The 20,118-nt window shown below is 33.0% G+C and overlaps 2 protein-coding genes, 1 long non-coding RNA gene and 1 other non-coding gene across 6 annotated transcripts; 1 reads left to right on the top strand and 3 right to left on the bottom strand.

The window, feature by feature from the left end:
* Positions 1–49: 49 nt before the first annotated feature.
* On the bottom strand, positions 50–1,099 carry LOC125199399. Its single transcript, XR_007172584.1, has 3 exons — positions 923–1,099; positions 553–636; positions 50–205 (listed from the first exon to the last, which is right to left on the bottom strand). It is a non-coding gene; the product is annotated as an uncharacterized LOC125199399 (long non-coding RNA).
* A 930-nt stretch (positions 1,100–2,029) lies between these two features.
* LOC125199395 lies at positions 2,030–3,876 on the bottom strand. 3 transcript variants are annotated; one of them, XR_007172582.1, is made up of 4 exons: positions 3,802–3,876; positions 3,230–3,729; positions 2,712–2,823; positions 2,030–2,134 (listed from the first exon to the last, which is right to left on the bottom strand). XR_007172582.1 is itself a non-coding variant. In XM_048097420.1 (2 exons), the coding sequence occupies exon 2, from the start codon at positions 3,726–3,728 to the stop codon at positions 3,234–3,236; it is 495 nt and encodes a 164-aa protein (XP_047953377.1). In that variant the 5' UTR covers position 3,729; positions 3,802–3,876; the 3' UTR covers positions 3,097–3,233. The 3 variants fall into 3 exon arrangements, 1 of the variants encoding a protein (XP_047953377.1); XR_007172583.1 differs by having other exon boundaries at positions 2,036–2,128; XM_048097420.1 differs by lacking the exons at positions 2,030–2,134; positions 2,712–2,823 and having other exon boundaries at positions 3,097–3,729.
* A 10,731-nt stretch (positions 3,877–14,607) lies between these two features.
* LOC125199393 (exocyst complex component EXO70H1-like) lies at positions 14,608–16,674 on the bottom strand. Its single transcript, XM_048097419.1, has one exon. The coding sequence runs from the start codon at positions 16,601–16,603 to the stop codon at positions 14,768–14,770; it is 1,836 nt and encodes a 611-aa protein (XP_047953376.1). The 5' UTR covers positions 16,604–16,674; the 3' UTR covers positions 14,608–14,767.
* A 3,073-nt stretch (positions 16,675–19,747) lies between these two features.
* Positions 19,748–19,821, top strand: TRNAI-AAU. The gene has a single exon. It is a non-coding gene; the product is annotated as a tRNA-Ile (tRNA).
* Positions 19,822–20,118: the final 297 nt, after the last annotated feature.

Below are 20,118 nucleotides of genomic sequence, written 5' to 3'. Positions count from 1 at the left end.
ATCAGAGTAAAAATTGTAAAGAATACAGCATTGAATTTTCATAAGAACATGAAGCAAGTTCAAATAGATAAAACAGAAGCAATGTTTTCACAAGAACAGTAAGGTTCCTAAATTGTTGATAAGAATCCATGAAAGAAAATTGACTTTCTGAGTCGGGTATGACTGGAACACCAGATGCCCCTGTGCTGCGACACATGTCCTCAATCTGTAAAAAATGAAGAAGAAAAGAAGAAGAAGAATGAGAAAGGGGGTGGGGAGTTTCTTTTATAGGAGAGGTCAACCATAGTGATAAGAAAGTGTATGAAAAGGCTCAATGTCATATCTTCCCGTGACAGAGGAAAAACTGTGTCAGTATTTTTGAAATCACGTATACTGTCTTTTTTGCTTACTATGTGGTGATGACAGTTGAAGGCGCCTTACCGTAACATTGTGAAGTGGGCAAATAACTAGCAGTTCCTTTTATATGAAAAATGCCATCCCAAAAACTTAACAACACTAGAAACATGCTGCTGGATGAAATAGAAAAGCTGGGATGGAAAGAAAAAATATGACCTTTCTCCAAACTTCTTCATTGGGAGCATTTTTGTCAGTACAGTTTCTAGCGGTTCTCTTGATCAACCTTCACCTTGTATCTCGCTAATTATGTCACAATTGGTTAATCGTGATACAGGTAAACAACATGATACTCTAGAATCAAAGTAACAATACCATGTAGAGCCCTCACCTGAGTGGCCTAACCTAAGGAACAATATGCAACACACACAAAACCCATTTCCTTAGCATTGTGTCAGGGTTGTGCAAGTAACATGGCATTCATAGCACTCCAAATAAAAAATTCTATCTATGATCGAACACATTCAATTTATATCATCCGAAAACTGGTTATTGCACAGTTCAAATGGGATTGAGCTATCCGATATACCTTTGATAAGATCACCCATCAAACTTTTCACCAAGCCTTCCAGGAGAACTCATTATTTCATTACAGAGTGCCGATTTAGCACAACCAGGGATTCCTACATAGGAAATTGACAGTGCACTTCAGAAAATAAAATATTAGGAACTAATATGAAAGGGCAGATATAAAAGGTAGGAGATCCTTTACCATAAAAGCATTGTGCAAATATGCATGCACACACAAACACACACACAGAAATCAATGGAAATGCATTATGCTCAACCTTTTTATTTGTGAAATTCCTTGATTTAGCAAACCCGATGCCCAATGTTGTACAACAGTTTAGAAATTTAACATATTATTCCATAAAGAGTTCCGAGGACAAGAACATTACTTTTGGAAAATCCTTATGAATCAACGTGATCTGTTTTGAACTAGTAATATTTAAAATTCAGCTACAGTTTTGTGGGCATGGATATTGTTTCATGATATAACAAGCAGTATGTCAAGCATTAGCCCTTTTATAATATATAGTGATACTATCTATTTTTTGGGTTGTAATTGTATACATAAACTTGTAATGTTGTGATGGGATAGTCAGCAATGTAATCGATAAACCATAAAAATAGATCTGGCTGATTTAGAAAAAATATCAATTCTCCAACAGCGAAATAATGTCATGTTTAATTTCATGCTAGTTTTAATATTTAAAGAAAAATAAGTGGAAAAAAATTAATGGAATGTGAGAATTGGGGCAAATGCTGCAAATTCAAAACTCTTACTATAAAGAGCCTGGAAAATCAGACAGTACTGAAATTTTAGGTGTGCCTTGGGAAACTTAGATTTGATACAGTTTCCATAAACATAACTATGATCATAACTGTATACCAGAATTGACTGAAGGGAAAAAGAAATGTTGGCAGGAGCTGGATGCCAATGCACCAATAAGAATTGCAAGTTTTGTGAATCCAGTAACCAGAAATGAGAACTAAATGAAAATCAGTTTAATTGTTCATTGGTACAGAACTAAAAGTATAAACGCAATTCTTTAGTTTTGTCAAAGATCTGTAGGTATCATATCGGATCAGATGCACTAAAAAGCAATCAAATTATAACCAAGTCAACTGACCCTTTCTCTCATTCTTCTGTCTCTATCATATTCAAATTTGTCACGGATTTGGCTAGCTTTTTCCCAGGTGTCTCTTTCCGTGTTTCTCCCCACAATTGATCCTGTAGCTAAAATGGCAAATGTCGAGTTGAATTGTTACAAAAGGAGGCTTATAAAACATCTTAATGTATCACTCTAGAGGCACCAGAATGCACAGGGCAAAACTTACACAGATAATAATAAAGCAAGATACTATTTATTGAATAAGATACCAGCTAATACAGTTACAAACTTCCATATGCGCAGATGAGGAAAAAGTGGAATGAAGACACAAATAAGTTAAGGACAGGGTAGAAGGCGAAAGTTACAAGTACATGAATTCCTGCCAAAAGATTAGTCTTCATAAAGTTTGAATAAAACCGATGATTCCATGAGTATGCAGATTGCAATTCACACAAAATAGAATTGAAAATGAAAATGATATGCAGTTTATAGACAATTACCTGCAAATAAAAGAGAGATAATCATTACACCCATATATATTCTTTTCTAACCAGGAAAATGAAAATGATAAAAACAATGAAAGAAACACAAAATCATGAACAGGTTAACATGAATTGTCCTGAGATACATTGTTCAATGATCAATATATGATAGTTCAAACCGCGAAACAAGTGATGAAATGGTCAAAGAAATGCACCAAACCTCGTCATCATCAGGTGAATCATAATTAGCATGATCCTCAGCAAGTTTCTTAGAATAGCCATCATCCCAATACAACCTCTCCCAATTTTCTTTTGCACCATGGTTCATGCTCCTTTCCATTGCAATAAAAACCAACAATTTTATCATCTAACTTATCAAATAAAAAAACTAACTCTAAACTTCTCAATCTCATAATTTCATCTCTATTTGACAAAATAATTACGAAAAAATCTGAAATTTTTTTGCCGATGGGAATAATATATGCATTGATCACATAGAAATGGATAGAAATAGTTGTGGCTTTCTAAAGCCTTGAACAGGTAAAACCAAGATTAGTTACATGCCATATTGCATACTTTCCTCCATCTCACCATACAGAACAGGCTGAACAGCTAAAGTAATTTTCATTCTTTGTATTTAAAGAAAGCATAACATAAATCATATAGAGCAACTAAGATTCGTCAAACACAACATTCATGTTTTCAACACTAGTTAACACTAAAATATCAAAAACAAACATTGCTATTCAGAGATCCCTTGAGTTTGTTGAAGGGGAACAGCAACCGGCTTATCAGCAACAGGCTTATCAGCAACATCAACAGCAAGTGGCTTAATAGCAAGTGGCTTAACTGGTTTATTGGATCTGAGCTTGATTATCGCTAATTGAACAAGATCATTAGTATAATCATAAGACCACCAGCCCTGCACCTGGAACACAACCTTGACCGTGGAGGCGAAAATACTAGCTGAGTCATCCAAAGAACCATAGATGGGAGGCCTGGGTAGGGGTTTGGGCTTGTAGGATAGGCTAGATCGAAACTTGATTAACACAAGTTGAGCCAGACTCTTATCATATTCATGGGACCACTTTTCCTTCACCTTATACGTTTTCCTCACCAACTCCGTAAAGAAATAAATGTTGCCATCGAAAAATATCCGATTAGAGCGCATCGTTTCCGCAATTCTGTGTGCCTTAATTGGCCTTGGAGATAAGGGCGGTTTTCCCTTCCCATCCATTCTGCACAAACAACAAATCTAATTTTATGAACACGCCGGAGAGATTAGACACACAATATTTTTTCCTTCCTACCTGATAAATGATAATGAACACGCCGGAGAGATTAGACACAGAATATGAAGCCAGGGGGGCTCCTCTCATTTTTCATACTCCACACCTTTTTTCCTTCCTATAATATTTTAAGATCAATAAACCTACATAGCATTAATTAATGATTAACCTGGCTTTTAGGGATGGATAATCAGGACATAAGAGGATAAATTTTTTAAACCAAAAAAATATACTTTTTTCATTATTAGGTTAATAGAATTAATTTCAGTTTTGATTTTATATCGTTTCATTTCACCGAATAACAGTTTCTATTGTTGAGTAGCATATTTTTCATAAAACAATTAATCATTTTAATACTCTCTCCCTTTACTATTGAGCCTTTTTGACTTCTAGACGTGTTTTAAGAAATTATTTAACTTTATAAAAAAATAGAAAAAAAAAATGAGTAGAATGTGAGATTCGTTTAAAATAATAGATTTACATTTAATTGTGAGTGCTTTCAAAATGGTAAAATTGTAACATCCAAAAACATATTTAAACAAATTTAGTATTCCAATAAAAGAAATGATAGATTTATGGTCAAGAACATGCATAATTAAATAAATATAGAACCCATTTAAATTATGTTAGGTACGTAAAAATAATTAATTAGTACTACTAAACACTAAACAACATCTCACTTAGAATGTGGTGAAATTTTCTTATATAGAAATGGAACTTTGCTTTCAAGTTAACGGGAGATTAATTAGAAAATATAAAATTTATACAAAAGTAAAATTTAAAAATTTGTATACTATTTGTCTTTATATTGATCACTAAATAAAATAGCATACTATATGAAAAAATAAATGTTAAGATTACATGTGTTATTTAACTTCTAGAAAGGACCAAAGAGTTAGTAAATTAAAAAATACTATGAAAATATCATGTACTAACCGACATACTATTTAAAATATTTAAAAATATATGTATGAAAATATCATGGACAAAATTCAGTTACAAATTAGATTATGGATAAAGATAAATTGAAAAAAAATTTTATATACAAAATGCCTTTAAATTTCAAACCGATAATTACCCTTTTTTATTATATTTGCAAAGTCAAACACTACTAAATCACAGCCATTATATATGGTATGAAATTATTGACAATCATGACAATAAAAACGTTACATTATTTGGGAAAATTTCATAAATTGAACTTCTTGACTTCTAAAAATTTCTATCTAACTAATATTATCATTTCAAAATAGAAGTAAATGTCTTTGAACTTCTTTGCTTTCTAAAATTTCTATCTAACTAATATTATTATTTTAAAATGGAGTTGATACCGTTAAATTTCTAAAATTTATTTCTAATAATATCATTTTAATTTAGATTTTACTTATTTTATATTATATCTAATTTTATTTTATTTTTTTACGAGAAAATATAGAGGATACAAGAAAATTGAATTAACAATCATAAAAAATTATTCCATGGAAAAAAAAAATTTATATATATATATACATGTACTCATTTTTACAATTTTCAATTATAAGAATTAAATAAAATAAAATAATTAGGTTAATGAAAATTCTGTTTTTAAATTTTAAATTTTTACCCATATTATATATCATATCTAATTTATTTTCAAACTTATAGGGAAAACGTTTATACAAAGAAATCGACTCAATAGACAATAATCATCAATTTTTGATGATACTACTAAGAAATAAAGATATACATGTATAATTTACATCTTAAAAATTAATAAATAATTAAATAACTAGACGTACATGACTATTATCAATTTAATTTATTTTTCACCATTATATATTATCATACCCACAATTTGTTTGATGATTTTGGCATGAAGATATTGAGTATACAATGTAATCGACTTATTATCATCAATTGATTTGTCGAATTGGCGAGAAATTAAGTACTACTACTATATAACACATATAGTCCTTCTTATAATTTACAATCGTAAGATTTTTTATGATTAAATAAGTAGACTTCGAATGATTGAAATTTATCAATTTAATTTGCTCTTCACTATTATATATCATAATCTAATTTCATTTCATTTTTTTCACGAATATATAGATTAGTATAATGAAATCAACTACCAATTTTGTAGATTGGAGTATACATAATGTAGTCATCTTTACAATGCACAATCATCATATTTATTTGTTTTTTAAATAATTCGGTGTCAATGACTATAGTTATTGGTCAATTTAATTTGTTTTGCTACTATAACATATTATAGTATATAATTTCATTTTCATGATTTTTGTGTGAGTAGAGTACATAATTTAATCGACTTAATAATCATCGATTAGTTAGATAATACCCAAATTGGAAATTAAGTACATATACATGTAGTCATTTTATAATTTACAATCTAAAGATTTATTTAAAAATAAAATAATTGGATATGAATGACTATTGTCAATTTATTTATTTTTTTCACTATCATGGAGTATATTATATTTAAGTTCATTTCATGATTTTTAGTGAAGAAGATGTAAAGTATAAAATGAAATCGAATTAGTGATCATCAATTAGTTGAGTGATACTAGCGAAAAATTAAATATATATAGATTTAGTCATTATTATAATTTATAGTTTTAAGATTTACTTAAAAAATAAAATAATTGGACGAGAATGATTATTATCAATTTAATTTAATTTTGTTCATGATTTTTTTACGTGAAGATGTAGTGTATACAATGAAATCGACTTAATGATCATCAGCTAATATGTGATACTAATAATGAGAAATTAAGTATACATGTATTATTTTTATAATTTATAATCTTAAAATAAATTTAAAAATAAAATAATTAGACATGAATAACTATTAAGATTTTAACCTATTTTTAAATATTTATATACTCTCTATTTAGTGTTGTTTCATAATTTTTTAGTGGAGATATATAGTATATAAGTAAATCGATATAAGTGATTATAGTTAGTTAGTTGGGGATAGCACTGAAAAGTATATACATGCATGGTGTCATTTTTATATTATTTAATCAAAATAATTATTTAAATAATAAAATAATTATTTTTACTGTAGAGTATAACATATGGAGTATTTAATTTCGTTTCATAAAATATAAAGATAACAAGGAGATTACCTAATAATGAATTAATAAATAATTTAAAAGGCCGTGTACAGTGAAAAATAGAAGCAAAAAACATATTGTTCCCACGGCTACACCATTCATGTAGTTAAGTAATTATAGTAATGTGTAGATACAACGAGGAAGACATAATTAATCTTTTTATTTTTTTTGGTACATAAGCGGCGGTGCTCGAAAAAAAGAAGAAACTAACGGATATAAGAAACACCTAATCCTATCATGTAGCAACCAAGCGCCAATACCCATTGGTAGGTTTTCTAGAACATAGAACTCCTCTAGAAAAGCTATATGCATAGTGCGACAAAAAAATCATTTGCAAAGTTACCTTCTCTGTGCACATGAACCACAGCGAGACTCAAAAGTTCGGAGTAGTTCTCGTACCTTGTGTATAATGGAGCGACAGTGTGAGAGATCTCAAAATTCCCTAGAATCATAGCGAGCTCCGACAAGGCTATCACTCTCCACTTCTAGCTTCTAATTCTGAGACTTAGCCAGCTGTAAACCATAGAATAGCACCAAACTTCAGGGTTTGTCAAAATGGAGCACACACTCAGGCGTTGGCCAACAAACCCCAAGCTTCCATGTTCCAAGCTCATCACGAAATAAACCTCCTGAAGATGCTTTCCCGACTCTCCTCCAAGAGAGGCATCCGTATTCATTTTAAGAGTATCACTTAAAGGAGGTCTCCAAATTTATCAACATAGGCGATCGCGAGGCTCCCATCCTTACACCTTCGTCTAGTGAGTCTCCTCTATATACCGAGCCATACTAACAATCTGCCCTCATAATCACTTCTAGGCATACTTTTTCCTCTTTAAAAACAAAACCACATCGTTTCTTCCGATATACCAAGCAACCAACGCCAAATAACGTACACCACTTGAGACCATTACCCATCACACTTTTGGAGTTGATTTTCCCGAATCCCCCAAAGCCATAAGCTTAAGGACTCGTCGAAGAAATCCTCCGTCGTACCATGCCTTACCAAGCCGACCATGTTCGCATCGCCTGTAACAATCACGCAACATATGAAGGCCACTCTCGCATATATAACCACACATACCACAAGAACCCGACGAAGAAAGCCGCTCCGCCCTTTTCCCTCATTAATCAATACACCATTATTCGAAGAACCCAAAAAAATAACTTGATTCGCTGTGGCCCATACCATTTCCAGATTCGCCACGATGGTATAAAATTTGGCGATACCAACTCTCATAGGCTGATTTGATAGAGAACTTACCTGATGACGAGGGGCCCCAAAAAGCTTCGTCCTCTCATGATAGCTTCTATGAGATTGAACAACATGTTGTGGCAATAAGTGTTGGAATTTTGACCAATCCCATTCTAGGCCTTCAACAAAAAAATCCAGAGTCTTGTATAGTAAATGGTCGGGAATGAGATGCGTAGTGAGCCATCCAGCGATGATTCCAGAATTGCACACTCTTACCCGTCCCTAATGCCCAAATCATCATAGGCCAAGATTTACAGATCAATCTCCAAAAAGGTGTGCACAAGGTAGGCATGCATGGATCAAATCCCGCTTTCGGGTAGCACATATTAATGTTCCCCACAGAGACTTTGAATTCTTGAAAATTTCCAACAAGATTTCATTCCATTAATCCGCCGGAAGTCCCTAAATCCTAGTCTACCATCTTCTTTAGGGCGCCTCCTTACTTAGGCGTTGCTTCTCTAATAGTCTTCCCCATGTCTCAGCAGAACATTAGATGTCTGCATTGCATATAGTGGCAATACCGCTTGGGCCAAAACAGATTTGCGACGTATTCCAAAGTGCTATCATTTTCTCCAAAATATAGGCATATCTCGTCTTCTTATGCAACCCAAATAACACGCCTAAAACATTAGTAATCTGTCTTACCTCTCCTCAACACGCAAGCGTAAGGTAGTTTTCGAAATACTGACCTTCATGCCAGAGCTTGCACAAAAATCTTCCAAAGTATTACAAGTTTTGACATTTGCTTATCCAAAAAGAAGAAGGTCATCAGCGAAAAAAGGTGTGTCAACTGTGGCCCATTCTTACAAATTTGATAAGGGTCCCACTACCGATTGCTCGATACCATGAGCTATGCACAACACAAACAAATAAGGAGATGGTGGACACCCATCCTGTGGAAGGTTGGAAAGAATCAGTCAAATTAAAGCCCCATTCCATAATACCTGCATTGAGCTAGTCGAGACACACCTCATGATCACATCAATGAGCCTTGCTTCATTTTAAGTATCAAATAAAAATGCCCAACTCACCCGATCGTATGCCTTCTCCAGATCCACCTTCAAACCCATAATGCCTTTCTTCCCGGTCTTTCTTCTCATGGAGTGTATAACCTCTTGTGCAACAACAATATTGTCAGCACCCGCAACAAAACTAGACTGGGTAGGCCCAATAATAATCGGCATCATATGCTTCAGTCTATTAGCAATGGTCTTGGTGACCAGTTTATATAGCACGTTGCAGAGAGAAATAGGACGGAATTGAGACATGAGCGTAGGAGCTTCCACCTTTGGAATATGACAAATCATCGTTTTATTCATCGTCCCGCCCTCTAAAATATCAAGAACCTCACGACAAACATCTGCGCCCACCACATCCCAATGTCTCTGATAAAAACCTGCTTGAAGTCCAGTGCATCCTTAACTTCCTTGGAAGAGAATTGTGCCCTGATTATATCAGTTGAAACTTGATCTGTGGCCGAAAAGCAGCGATATAAAGGCCTATGCAACTCATCCTCATGATATAACTCGCCATCTCCATTTTGAATAAGCTCAATTCTATTCTCAAATGAAAAAATGAGGTATTCAATTTGTTGATTTCTGATGCCACAAGGATTCCTGTTGTTGGAGTACAATATCTAGTTCTTACTTCAACTCAGCCTCTAGTGTCGAGAGCCTGCATAAAGTTTGTTTTTTCGCCGAAAAATGTCTCCAAAAACCTCTTTTTATCAACATTGATTACCAATCCAAGAAAATTCATGATATTGTGTATGTGACATCAACGAAAGGGTCTTGTCTGTGTAGTTGGAGAATAACTGCACAGTTACAATAATAAAGGGCGGCGAGCTAAATGGGTCACTGAGAAAGCCAACCTCCTGCAGAGACCCCTATCGCAAAGATTACCCCGCTTCCATGTAAGACCCTCTGAGCTCTGTGCATTAATGGAAGGTGCAGGATGCCCATAAACGGCTGAAAATAGAAAATTCCCAAATGCCAGAATTAGGAAGGCCAATTCTCCTAATTGTCAAGTAAAACAATAACATCTTTATCAAAGATTTCAAATCATCCAGGCTGTGCTCATCATTTTCTTCACCCTCCAATCTCTCCATTATCCCATCTCTATCGCAGTCTGGATGTGCCGTAACCCATCTCGTTCCCCTCTTGACTTTGGCTCTTTGTTCGTGTCCTTGTTCTCGCCAAAAGTGGTTTTAGATCTATGAACTCACGCTCCACAATGAAAACACAAGCCCTGCAAGTTTTCATATTCTATGGTAAATTTTGAATTAGTAAGGTTGATTTCTATAGCAAACTTGCCACGTTGCATGTCGCTTACTGCCTCACCAATAGCACTAATAACCTACCTTCAATGGATACAGATGCAGAGGCAACTCAGTAAGTAATTCCATGTAAGTAGCTCCCTAATAGCGTCCAAGCACAGCCTTCTGAAAGAAGCCTCCGCCCATGTCGAAAACTTCATGTTTGATGCTAGTCTCTCCTTTAATCCTGTTGAAAGCGTTATTGCTGGTAATCAATACAAACTTCTTTACATTGTTTTGGACTTCGTCACTCTTTTGAAAATCGCTTTCTTTTTGCAATCTTTTTATAATTTATTTCTAAAATTCAATACAAGCAATATAATGGGAAAACAACCGTGGATAAGTATATTTATAATTTATCATCCTTCTCTTTGTTCTTGAATTTACTTTTGGAATGTGGGTGGATGTTTCTATCTCTTTGAAATATCAAATTATATTAGATGTAGTATGTACACACTGCAACACCCGCTCAAAGAATTGGAAAACTTTATTAAATTGAGTTATCATCCACTTCATAGTGTTGATAATTAATCTTTGTTACAATTATCCTCTATTGTCAACAACCTTCTTTATTAGGTCCGTCCTACGAGTTTAATAACAAGAATATATAATTAATTCACAATCAATATCAGTGAATATTGTCCTACGAGTTTAATACAACAAGAACTATATAATTAATTCACAATCAATATCAAGTGAATATTGTCCTACAAGTTTAATACAACAGTAACTATATAATTAATTCAAAATCAATATCGTTGAATATTGCGATCCAGGATTTGGAAATGGAAGGGTGGACATGATCTTTTTGTCTTCGGTGACATCAAAGATAAGCGGAGGGAACAAACATGAAAATTTTACGCCCGATAATGAAAAATTAGTTGCGTGGAGGAGGCGGTCCGCGGTCATCCCTCCCCCTATATCAGCCACTGATCAATATTCAAAGAAAAATAAAATTTAAAATAAAAATAAAAATTATTGCAAAATAGGGTTATCTATACATATATAAAATGCAGTTTGGCCTTCTTTTGAAATATTTATAAGTTTTGTCCCCATTCTCAAATACTTATAAGTTATGGACTAATTTGAATATTTGATAATTGGGCATGATAATCAATACATATAGCATTTATAATTCAAGTATTAATTATTTAATAACCGATAAAGGTGGGAATCATAATTAATAAGCATCTTATTTGACCATATATCATTTTGGGTATTACAAATGAAAATCTATCTATACATCTTCATCATATAAAAGTTGTGTTTTGAGTACTAATTTAGAAATTTTTAAAATATATTTGTATTAAACAATATAGTGTAGTAATAATAATTTGTAGGATTTGTAACTTCTTTCAAAATTAAGAATTGTATTAGTAATAATTATGATAATTTAAAATGGCAGTTACAATCTAATCACATTGTTTTGTGAGGAAAAAATTTTTTGTTGATTGCGTAGTAATAAATAGAACTCCACCATGTATATATTGATGAATTAACATAATTTTCACAAAAAGGGTGTATCTTAATTTATTTCAATATATTAAAGAATTTATGTACGTACAAAATTATTTTTATGCACATAGGAAATCACTAACTCTCATTTAAGAACCAAACAAGTATATATGCGTATTACATAGGTTAAAAATTTTAATCAAAAACTCATCTATTCTCGCCATTTTAGATTAAAAGATTGTCTCTTTTAATTTCATAAGTATCGAGTAATATAAAATTATTTTAATTAAATGTCATTTCATTTCTTTGTAACACTCAATTTAATATCCAAAAATTAATGCTCATCATTATTTTACCGTTACATATTTGCTATCATGAATTCTCTATGAGAATAGAAAAAAAAATCAAAATATTAAATTCTCTTATAAAATTAATGTGTGTCCGTATATAGTTTCCATCCATCAATTAATTTTTTAATTAATTATTCAGTTTTTGAAACTTATTATTCACATTTAAAGGTGCAAATTTATGACTTTAATTTGGAGAAGTTATAAATCATCTCATGGTTAATTTTTTATCTATAAATATGACGTTTGAAGACTTACTATCTACACATTCCTACTTACCTCACACTTAAGTTTGATATTTTTGTTCATATCTTAGGAAGAAAAGTTGACATCATGGAATCATTCTTCACCTTTCTCAATGATCCTGAGCCTTCCACAATTTATTTTGTTATCGAAGTTCGTTGATCCACGTTTAGAAGCCATCGCCATGGAGCCATAACCAATGCCATCGGGTTATAGTGTGTTTTTCATTACCGTGTGTATGTTGTTTAATGCTTATTTTATGTTTGTATGCAAATTATATAAAATCATTAATTATATTTTTTTGCTTAGGGCGTTAGCATTCAAGCAACTTTTTCGTGAAGTTTACACCCAAGGTTTGGTGCAATACTTAAGGAAGTGACGTTTTTCGTACAATTTCATGTTTATCATTTGTTGTATTTTCATTGTGGTTGTGTGTTTTGTTTTGTTAATTTGTTTTTTTTTTTTTCTCTTCACGACGAAAAGTTGTATGAGAGAATGAGGCAGAGGGGCACAACGTGGACGAAGGCCGATGATATGGTGAAATTTCGTGTAGCATCACAAACTGGCATACTCCCGTCCAATTTGCATATTCATATTTAGTCTTATTCAATAATAATATTATTAATAGTCCTACTAATTGTTGATTGGATATTAGGCTATTCATCAAGTTTAGACTTCCCCATATTATTGATCTTTATATTTTTGGTCTAATCTTCTTCAATAATTATATTAGTCTGATGAACTGTAGTTTATTCCTTTTGTTATGAAGATGAGCTATTAGGCTATCGTTTAAGCTTGCCTATATTATTGGTCCATTATATATTTGGCTAAGCGATAGCCTTCACTAATATATATTACCATCTTTTTGGATCACTTGTATAAGACGTTATTATTATATCCTCTGTCCCATGGTAGAAAATTATTCTATACTACATATCAGTATTTTTTCCACATATCTATATAAGTTGAGTTATGGAAGTATTAATGCTCTTATAAATTAAATAGTATATTATAACTTAATTCTTTTTTAAGTTTTACTTTAATATTGCCTGAATCATTTAGCTATTGTTTTATATTTATTCCATGTCAATTTTTAAAATTAGTTGTTATTAAGTGTGTCAATTAATAACAAAATAGTAATAAGTTAATTTGAATTAGTCTAATAATATTGATTTATAATTTATTTATTCACAATTATGAAATGTTTGTATAGAAAGTAGTTCGTGAGATGTTATAATTTCAATTAATTCTAATATAGGAATAGTATTTTTATTTAGTACTCCATGATACATGGATTATTTTTTTTTCTTCGAAGAACTTAATGAAATGATGTTATTTCAAGTAATTTCCATTCATGTATTATGAATCAAAGCTTTTCAAATTTTTATGATTCATTCTTAATTATTTCATGTTTAATATATATGTTTTAGCAGTATAATTCATAGTTATTATGTACATTTTTTATAATATTTTAAATTTTTTGTAAATAACCTATAATTTAAAATTATTAATTTAAAATATTTAATGTGTGCATCGCACGCTGTGTGATAGTACTAGTTAGTTATACAGTGGATGTTAGAAACCGTAGTTTTAGTTGGACCGGCAACCATGTGTGAAGGAGAAGAATCTTCACGTGAATTATTCCAACATTCGTTAAACCATATTTCAATATTCTGACCATGATTCCAAATCTCTGCCGCAAAATAAATATCAAACTTGCAAATATTATAACACAAAACTAATTTTAATTATTATCCATTCAATTATCACGTGAAAAAGCAACTTTTTATTTTTTCAATTTTCCCTCGTGACAAAATATCCCTTTCGAGAAGCGGCTATTTTGTGAGCTTCCCTTGTTGAAAATGAGAAATATTTCGACTATTATTTTATAAATAATTTTATTTAAATTCGTTAGGTTTGAAAATGGCATGCACGTATTATCGTATAAATTTGATAATATAATTATTACTGTTCATTTATATTCGTTCTATTGAGTGAACTTATGATAAATTAACCAAATTTAGAATCAATAGATTTGCTACTACTCCTATCACACAACAATCTTTGATTCGATACGCTTTACTTAAAACGGCAATGTGAATATAATAATTTCACTAGTGAAAATCACTTGGAAGCTTCATTTATCAACACAATTATCAATTATATATACTCATATTGTCATGGATAATGTGTCCCCCATTTTTCCTATTCTAATAATTGTGATTATATTGCTCTTAAAAATCTAATCTATCTTCATTCAACGAGATCTTGGGCGCCGAGAATCTGAAGACGGTGACTCGAGGTGACAAATAAACAAATCCGAAAGACGATGTCCGACATCCTCAGGGGCATATCTGACCACAACCGCCAAATTCTCGCGGTTCACGTTGTAAAACTCGCGATACAATCTAAAAATCTTGCTCGCAATCGAAACCTTAATATGGTCGCGTAACTTCCGATCGTCTACAACGCAGTGCGCCTGTTTCTTGTGCGCCTGATCGAACGCCGAATTGAAATTTCTAAAGATCTCGGCAGCCTTCACCGGAGCTACCGCGGCCGTCGGATCCGCCGGGAGCGCGTCGATGACATGGCCCCATCCCAGCCGCTCGTAGTTTGCCGCGAACTGCTTCACGATTCCTTCGTGCTTCGTCACCCATTCTTCGCCGAGGAGATATTTCAGATTGGAGGTTTGCACCTTTACGACGACGTATTGAAGGTTGTTAGCGAGGAATAAATACGCTAACGAAACGTCTTTGTAGTGATTCGCTTTGGTGTCGAGCTTGCAGAGAAGGACGAGGATCAGCCACGCCATTTTCAGAGAGATCGCCGGCGCCGGCGATTCCTCTGAATCGGAGAAGCCGAAGTAGGTTTCCGGCAGTTTTTTCTTCGCCGACGCCGGTGGATCGGCGAGGATGTCGGCGAGGACGTTGCTGTAATCGGCTAGATTCGATAAGTAATCCATCGCATCGATCGTGAGGAAGTGAGTTCCGGCGCCGGCGACCGGAGTTTTCGACGAATCCTTCTGGATCGCCGCCTCGAATTCGTTTATCGCGGCGCGGGTGAACTCGCCGAGTTTCACGAGCGAGTTAAGCGCCTGCGATTTGATGATTGCGGTCGTTTCGGAGGAGAAGATCGATTCGATTTCCGGCCAGTGGTTGGCGATTCCGGTGTACATGTCGAGTGCTCGGAAGATTTTCTCCGGCGACTGTTTGCTGTGCTTCGCTACGATTTCCGGAAATTGAAACAGAATCATTGCGCCTTCCTTCGTGATTTCGGTGAAGCACGATTCTCTGATGGAATCCGCGGCGGCGAAGACCTGATCGCAGAGGATCCTCTCGCCGTGGAAGAGCGTCGCCACGGCGGTGCGAATCGCGCTCAGCCAGCTCTTAATTTTCAGATCTAGAACATTCCAATCCATTTTATGAATCTGTGAGGAGCTCAATTTCTCCACTCCGAGCTTGTAGATTCCTTCATCGACGATCGATTTCCGGATAATTTTATAGATCTTCAAGCACTCCTTGGCGTAGCCAGACGAGATCATACATTCGGAAATCAATCTCAAATCCGCCATCGCCGCCATGGAAGCATCCTCCACCTCCGAAATCGACTCATCCGCCGCCTCAGCGTCTTCATCTTCGTCATCATAGGAGGAATAACTCGAAGCAACGGAGGTTCGCGATGACCGAGTCGAGACCGATTCGGGGTCGAGTTGAGCGCGATTCATCGATAGAATCTGGTAGAACTCCTTCTGCAGCCGCTTCATCGCGATCTGCATCAGATTCTGCGCGCGGATCAGCTTCTCGGAGCTCGAATTCTCCGCGGCGAGGAAGTGCATCGCCTTCTGCAGATTGTTGACGGTTTTGATGAATTCCTTGGCCTCGCGGCGGTTCTCGTAGAAGAGAGAGGTGACTCGGGCGAGTGCGGTGGTGTCGGGGCTCCATTTCGTGATGATCGGCTCGGCCAGCTCGAGCGTCCGGTCCATCACGGAGTCGTAGAAGCTCGGCCGCGACGGAGTAGAGGAGGGCGGAGAGAATGTGGAGGAGGATGAGTGTTTCGGGGAAAAGCACAAGCTTCGCATTCCTTTTCTCGGCATCTTCGATTCTGTGGAGAAGTTTTTTTAAAAAAGTAATGAGATTTTGAATGGGGATTGGAATTTGTTGAGCTAAAATTTGAAAGTGGAGAAATGATGCATCGCATGTGACATATATATAGGCGAGATAGTGGGGGTGGGGTTGAAAAATATTTGGACTTTTGGAGAAGCAAAGAGTGAACAAAGGAGCAACAGATACAGGTTCGTGTTGACGTTGAAGGGAGACACGTGTTGAAAAGATAACGCGATTTTGCTAAGTTGGGTTTAAATTTATGTCTATTTGCTTTTAAATAACATGAGGCGTACCATAGGAACTGTTATTACACTTACTTATAAATTGCGATGTTGCATATATGGGTAAACGTGTGTTTCATGTGAATGTTTTGTTGTGTATTTTATACGTCCCAATTAAATTGAATTAAAATTTTTAGATACAAAGATTAAGAATTTGTATTGAAAAGTAAAAAAATGAATAAAATAGGAAAAATAAAGAAAGAGTATAGAAGGTAATAGAATAAAGTAAGAATAAGCAAATGTTTTATTTTTAGTTAAAAAAGAAATATGAATCAATTTACTTGGGGGGAAAAGATAAACGTACATAATTGTACATGTACATAATATTTTAAAAAATTTTAGATTTAAGTGAATTTAATTAAAAATTAATTTTGTTATTTATTGTAATATATGTAGCAATAACAAAGAAGTGATATAGAATTTATGTCGAATCATAGCATGATTTCGACTATGATTTGAATTAATATACAATATTTAGTAGAAAATATATATTTTATTAAATATACAAATATTTAAGTATAAATTTTAAATCTTTCTTGAAGTGTTGCAAAATGATTAGTATGAAATTTATTTTAAATCAATTAATGTTTATAAAATGATTTTCAATGTAAAATGTTTAAAAAAGTTCGGTTATGTACGTACGTATACGTACGTTTATCACTACTCTTGGTTGGGATGGAATGAGTAATTATTATTTGTTGTTTAGCTTTGTTTTAAAGTTGTTGTATAATGGATAGACACAGTAAGAAAGCGGATGGGTTTTATCTTTTTAAATTGTTAAAAATCATAAAATTTATCTCCAGATCTTACTTACCAATCTGATCATCTAAAGATAAAAAATATTGGAAGTTAAAGAAAAACGACTTGTAATTTAAGTATATAAATTTGCATGTGTAAGGAAAATATAAATAAGTGAAGTCTCTCTATCGATATTTTTTTGTCCAACGTTGGTTTAAATCACTCATTTCCGGCGAAATAGGAGTATGGATAATATTACTTGATTGGAAAGTAACATGATATCATTTTAGAATGTTAATTTCTAGTTAATATCCTGGAAAATATTATGGGTGAAGGAGCTCGAAAAAATTAGTAAATTGCATAACAAATTAACTAATGATGAAAGTCCATCGACTTTGAAACTAAACACGTTTTGCTATACTCAATTGGACATATAAAACATACTTAAAAATTATTGAAATTGTGCGTGTATTTAATAAACGTGTTGAAAAATAAAATTAATTGTGCTTGACTGCAAATAGTAAAAATTTCTTTCGAGTCAAGAAAATGCATATATGAACACTTCTCCTACGAGTAAAAAACAGAATATACCAATATTATAATTAAGTAAACGATGTTGAAAAGTACTCCATAATTAAGTATTGATCAATTAATTGCACTAGTACTTTTCTAAAAATATACTTGGTTGATAAGCTATGATTGATTACGTTTGTGGCATTTAAAATTTTAAATTCTGGTTTAGTCAAATAACTAAAAGAACTTCTTCAATTTAGAAGTTGGAAGAAATGAACAAATAGTGATAATATATAGACTAAGATTATAGTATTACGTAAGCATATACTTATCTTTCTTTAACAACTGTGATCAGATCAGCTGTGACGAAACGATAGCTTTTCGTCTCTAATCTCACCCTCCAAATATGACCCATTTTTGTCATTATTAAAGAGGTGAATTTTATAAGTTCACTGGTTTATTTAAAGTTAATAGATAATAATTAAATAATAATAGCTAGTATTAGGAACGCGGTCGAATTTCAACTTGAACAGAAAAAATCCATCAGTGCGGCAACCAAATCATATGTCTGCCATTACGTAATATAATTTGGATTGTTAACTATATGGATTATGATTTGGCTGATGCATTTCGACAACACTTCACCAACTCAATGTCAAATCAAATAACGTAAAATGCACCTACAAATCCTTCATGCAGCCTTCAAATATCTGAAAATAGTTATATCTATAACATTTCAAAATCCCATTTGTTAAAGTCAAGCTCTTGAAAAAAAAATCCCTCCAGCAATTTGCACTAGGAAATCAACAAAGTTTAAATATTTTTCATTTAATTGGTCGTATGGAAGAATAATATGCCATAATTAGTATGTATTCCCTCTTTATTCACTAACAAATGTTCTTAAAATTATTATTATTAGTCATGATAAATTTTGTCAACATATTCAACTGTCTAGAGAGAGATAAGGGGGCTTAAACCGAATATTAAGCCATTAAGACATTTATATGAAGACTTTTCCATATAATTAGGAGTTTTAGGACTTTTTAATCATATGTGGGCTACTTGATTTTTGTTTTCTTTTAGTTGACATCGTGATTTTTAAAATACTTTAATTGTGAGGATAAAAATAATAAACCTATTCGGGGGAAATTCGTTTGTTATGATAAGTTCTATTGGCTTTCCGTACAACGTTTTTTTAGACCGTACAACGTTTTTTGACTAAAATTTACATAGGTGAATTCTAGTGAACATAGGGGTATACAAAATTGAAAAGTCAATACCAACTAAGAGTATTCACAAAAATATTTATTTAAGTATTTTACATAATCAGCCATAGTAATATTAATATTAAAAGATGGGGAAATTTTCGTTGAACCTATGATTGCCATGCTTTTTATTTTTATATAATCTCACTCAAAGATGATAAATTAAAAATTTTAAACTCATACTCCATTTCTTATTCTTGTAATAGACACTCTCTCACACATATATAAATCGTAGGGTATTCATAGGTCGTGATTTTAAATGTAATCAAATACTCCATATGTACACTGATTATAAATTTTTGTATTATATAAAAGTAATATTGTGGCTAATGTAAATGGCCTATTAGCTCAGTTGGTTAGAGCGTCGTGCTAATAACGCGAAGGTCGCAGGTTCGAAACCTGCATGGGCCATTATTATGTTTTTATATTAGTAGTATTTTATTTAATGCACTAATTTAAATTTTTTTTATCGTTATTGTTTTTTTTATTATGGACTGCTTGATAAATAATTTTTCTCCATTTAAAATAGCATTCTAGACTCTAGTGTACTTAGTTAAGATGTGGAATATAAATAAGAGAAAACTTAAAAATTTATAAAAGCAAATCTAAATAAATAGGAATATTATGGCCTAGAAGCGTTATGTGAAAAAAAGAGAGGATATTTCTGTAAATTCATATCCAACATTAGTACCCAGTCTGTAAGTGCCT

This window comes from Salvia hispanica, unplaced genomic scaffold (genome assembly GCF_023119035.1).
Source record: "Salvia hispanica cultivar TCC Black 2014 unplaced genomic scaffold, UniMelb_Shisp_WGS_1.0 HiC_scaffold_482, whole genome shotgun sequence".
In the NCBI taxonomy this organism is placed as follows: domain Eukaryota; kingdom Viridiplantae; phylum Streptophyta; class Magnoliopsida; order Lamiales; family Lamiaceae; genus Salvia; species Salvia hispanica.
Note: the sequence above shows the minus strand (reverse complement) of the source record. Positions and strands in the feature narration are given on the sequence as shown.